We start from the raw sequence: 3,227 nt of genomic DNA on the forward strand, positions 1-3,227 counted from the left end.
CACGCCCTCTGTGCCCGTGGGAGGTCCCTTGAGGGCGGACCGAGGGCCCCTCGTCCCCACCCGCAGACACCCTTCAGGTCATGTACTGATGTATCAAGTGCCTACCTGTCTACTGTATTTTTGCATCTGGAATAACATATACTTGGATTTTCAGGGAAATTCCCGTTTTACAGACTCCTTAGGGCATAGTCTCCCAGCACAGGAGACCCCAATTATTATTGTGATTGTGTTAAATATTAAGTGTTAACTATTCTATAACATTTAAAAAGAAGTTTGCGCCGAAACCTGTTTGGCTCAGTGGATAGAGCATCAGCCTGCGGACTGAAGGGGCCCAGGTTGGATTCCGGTCAAGGGCATGTACCTTGGTTGTGGGCACATCCCCAGTGGGAGGTGTGCAGGAGGCAGCTGATTGGTGTTTCTCTCTCATCGATGTTTCTGACTCTCTATCTCTCTCCCTTTCTTTCTGTAAAAAATCAGTGAAATATATTGTCTTTGAATATATCACCATCGTGTCCATTTTAATAAATGGTTATTTCTAATAAAGCTGGTACAAACGTTTTTGTGTTATTCTTTTCATGGATACTTTTTGGGTTTAAAAAATAAAAAAAAGAAGTTTGTGTCTATTGTTTTAAAATATATATATTTTGTTGATTTTTTACACCGAGGAAGGGAGAGGGATAGAGAGTTAGACACTTCAATGAGAGAGGACCATCTCAGCTGCCTCCTGCACACCCCCCACTGGGGATATGCCCACAACCAAAGTACATGCCCTTGACTGGAATTGAACCTTGGACCCTTCGGTTTGCAGGCCGACGCTCTATCCACTGAGCCAAACCGATCAGGGCTTATTTTTACTTTTTATCCAATCCCAGAGATTTCCCTCCTTAACCCTCCCCCCCTAATTTATTACCAGTGAATTTAATGTAACCCCCTTATGTCTTCTCCTTTGAGTCTAAGGTTTAAAAAAGGTGCAAAACTGCCGTTCTCCCACCTCAATGCGTGTGTGTGTGTTTTGATATTGTTTGTTTATTTGTTTGTTTTGCTTCCTGGCAATGTTGCAGGCTTGGGTCAGATAAACAGAAAAATTCTCCACAGGTTTGGACATTTCTTAAAACAACACTAAAAGCAATAGATTTATGTGATGCAGGAGGAAGTTACGCGGAGGGATTTCAGCATTTCCAGGGAAACCACTGACAGAAGATAGATTTATAAACACAAATTTAGAGCAGATACAGGACCCAGCAAGCTAGAGCTTTCCCATTGCTTTCAGAGAACAACAAAAATGCTCAAATCTCAGGTGACTTTGATTTTATTGTTTGTTTGTGTGTGCATAATCCACAGGGAAGGAATTCTTTCTTTTCTTTTTTCTTTCTTTTCTTTTTTTTTTACCTTTCCACACCTTCCCTTCTGAGATTCTTCATTCCATTCCATGCTTCCATGTCCCTGAATTCACTCCATTCAACAGGATTTTTTAAAAAATATATTTTATTGATATTTTACAGAGAGGAAGGGAGAAGGATAGAGAGTTCGAAACATCGATGAGAGAGAAACATCGATAAGCTGCCTCCTGCACACCCCACTGGGGAAGTGCCTGCAACCAAGGTACATGCCCTTGACCAGAAGCAAACCTGGGACCCTTCAGTCCGCAGGCCGACGCTCTATCCACTGAGCCAAACCGGGTAGGGCAACAGGATTTTTTTTTGTTAATTAGATTACATGTATGAGAGAGATGAAGTGATACTTCTAATTCTCTGACTGACTTATTTCACTTAGCAGGATGCTCTCCAGGTCCCTACATGCTGTGTGAAAGGAGAAGAGAGTCTTCATTTTTACTGCTGCATAGAATTCCATGGTATAAATGTACCACAGTTTTTTATCCAATCATCTACTGATGGGTACTTGGGCAGTTTCCATAACTTTGCTATTGTAAATTGTGCTGCCATGAACATAGGGGTACATACTATCTATGTGAACGTTTCAGGTGTCTTAGGATATATTCCTAGGAATAGAATCACTGAATTAAATGGCAGTTCCATATTAAAATTTTTGCAAAAACTCCAAACTGATTTCCATAATCGGTGTACCAGTTTGCATTCCCACCATGGTTGTACGAGCGTTCCCATTTTTCCACATCCTCCCCAGCACTTGTCATTTGTTGATTTGCTGATGGCAGCCATTCTGACAGTGGTGGGGTGATACCTAATTGTTGCTTTAATTTGCATCTCTTTGGTGATCAGTCACATTGAGCATTTTTTCACTTGTCTCTTGGCCATCTTATCCACACTGCAGCCCAGGCAGAGCTGACATTTTGGATGGCATCACAGCAGATGCTGTTAATTAATTATAAGTGTCTGTTTTGTGACATTAACTTTGAATAATGGATTCAGTGGAGGCAGGATAGAGGCAGTTAGAGACATGAGCAACTTCTGCAAGCTACATTTGACCTGATGGAGACACATGCCAAATGTCCTGAATGAAGAAACAATGCCTGCCATTCAGAAAGAGCTGGTCCTGTAAAAAAGGTATACAAAACCAGCCACGCGGGTACATGAGAAAGAAACTTGCCCTCGAAATCACGTCCCTTGAAAGCGCTTGAGGGGCCTGAGTATACTCGGTGTGATCTTGGGATATTTGCCCCTAAATACAGTCCTGTAGTCAGCTGAGGAAACAGGGGATCCTGGCCCTGGAGCGGAGAAACTACATTACCCAGAATGCCACGCACGGCATGTCATCAGACTGAGCCAATGGAGGGTCAGAGAAGGCATTTCCGTTTGGCCGCTTCTGTAGGGAGGGACCGGTAGTCCTCTTGATGAGATTTTGCCTTAGGTTTTTGTCCCAGGCGGTGAGGTTTTCCGTGTCCGCACTCCCGTGGAGAAGGCCGGAGAGTGCTGCCCCCCGCCTCACAGCCAATGGTCGGAGCCTCCAGTGGTGCTCACAGCTCCCACGTGGGATTGAAACTCGGAGTCACTGCCCGGACCCACGCCAGGGCCGGGACAGGGACCGCCGTTCCTGCAGCGGCTTCTACTCCCGCGCGGCTCAGCCCACAGAGGGCAATGGCGGCGCCCCCGCTGAGGAGACGGGCTGAGGTGAGTTCTTGTCTCCCGAGGCCTCCCCCGCCTCCTTACGCTGAAGTGGACAAGCCCGGGTGTGGCCCATTGTCACGTCCTGCAGCTCAGTCCCGCGTGGAGGACCGTGAGGAAGGTGGAGGGGGGAGAGGGGGGTTGTGG

The 3,227-nt window shown here is 45.8% G+C and overlaps 1 protein-coding gene across 1 annotated transcript in view; it reads left to right on the forward strand.

Moving 5' to 3' along the window:
• Positions 1-2,909: 2,909 nt before the first annotated feature.
• LOC102757118 (zinc finger protein 586-like) overlaps positions 2,910-3,227 on the forward strand; it is a gene marked incomplete at its 3' end in the record, with an annotated part of 11,019 nt that continues 10,701 nt past the window's right edge. Inside the window, exon 1 of the mRNA XM_006758651.1 lies at positions 2,910-3,086. Within this exon, the coding sequence (XP_006758714.1) occupies positions 2,910-3,086 (177 nt within the window). The remainder of the gene's footprint in view (positions 3,087-3,227) is intronic.

Source organism: Myotis davidii, unplaced genomic scaffold (assembly GCF_000327345.1).
Source record: "Myotis davidii unplaced genomic scaffold, ASM32734v1 scaffold795, whole genome shotgun sequence".
Lineage (NCBI taxonomy): Eukaryota > Metazoa > Chordata > Mammalia > Chiroptera > Vespertilionidae > Myotis > Myotis davidii.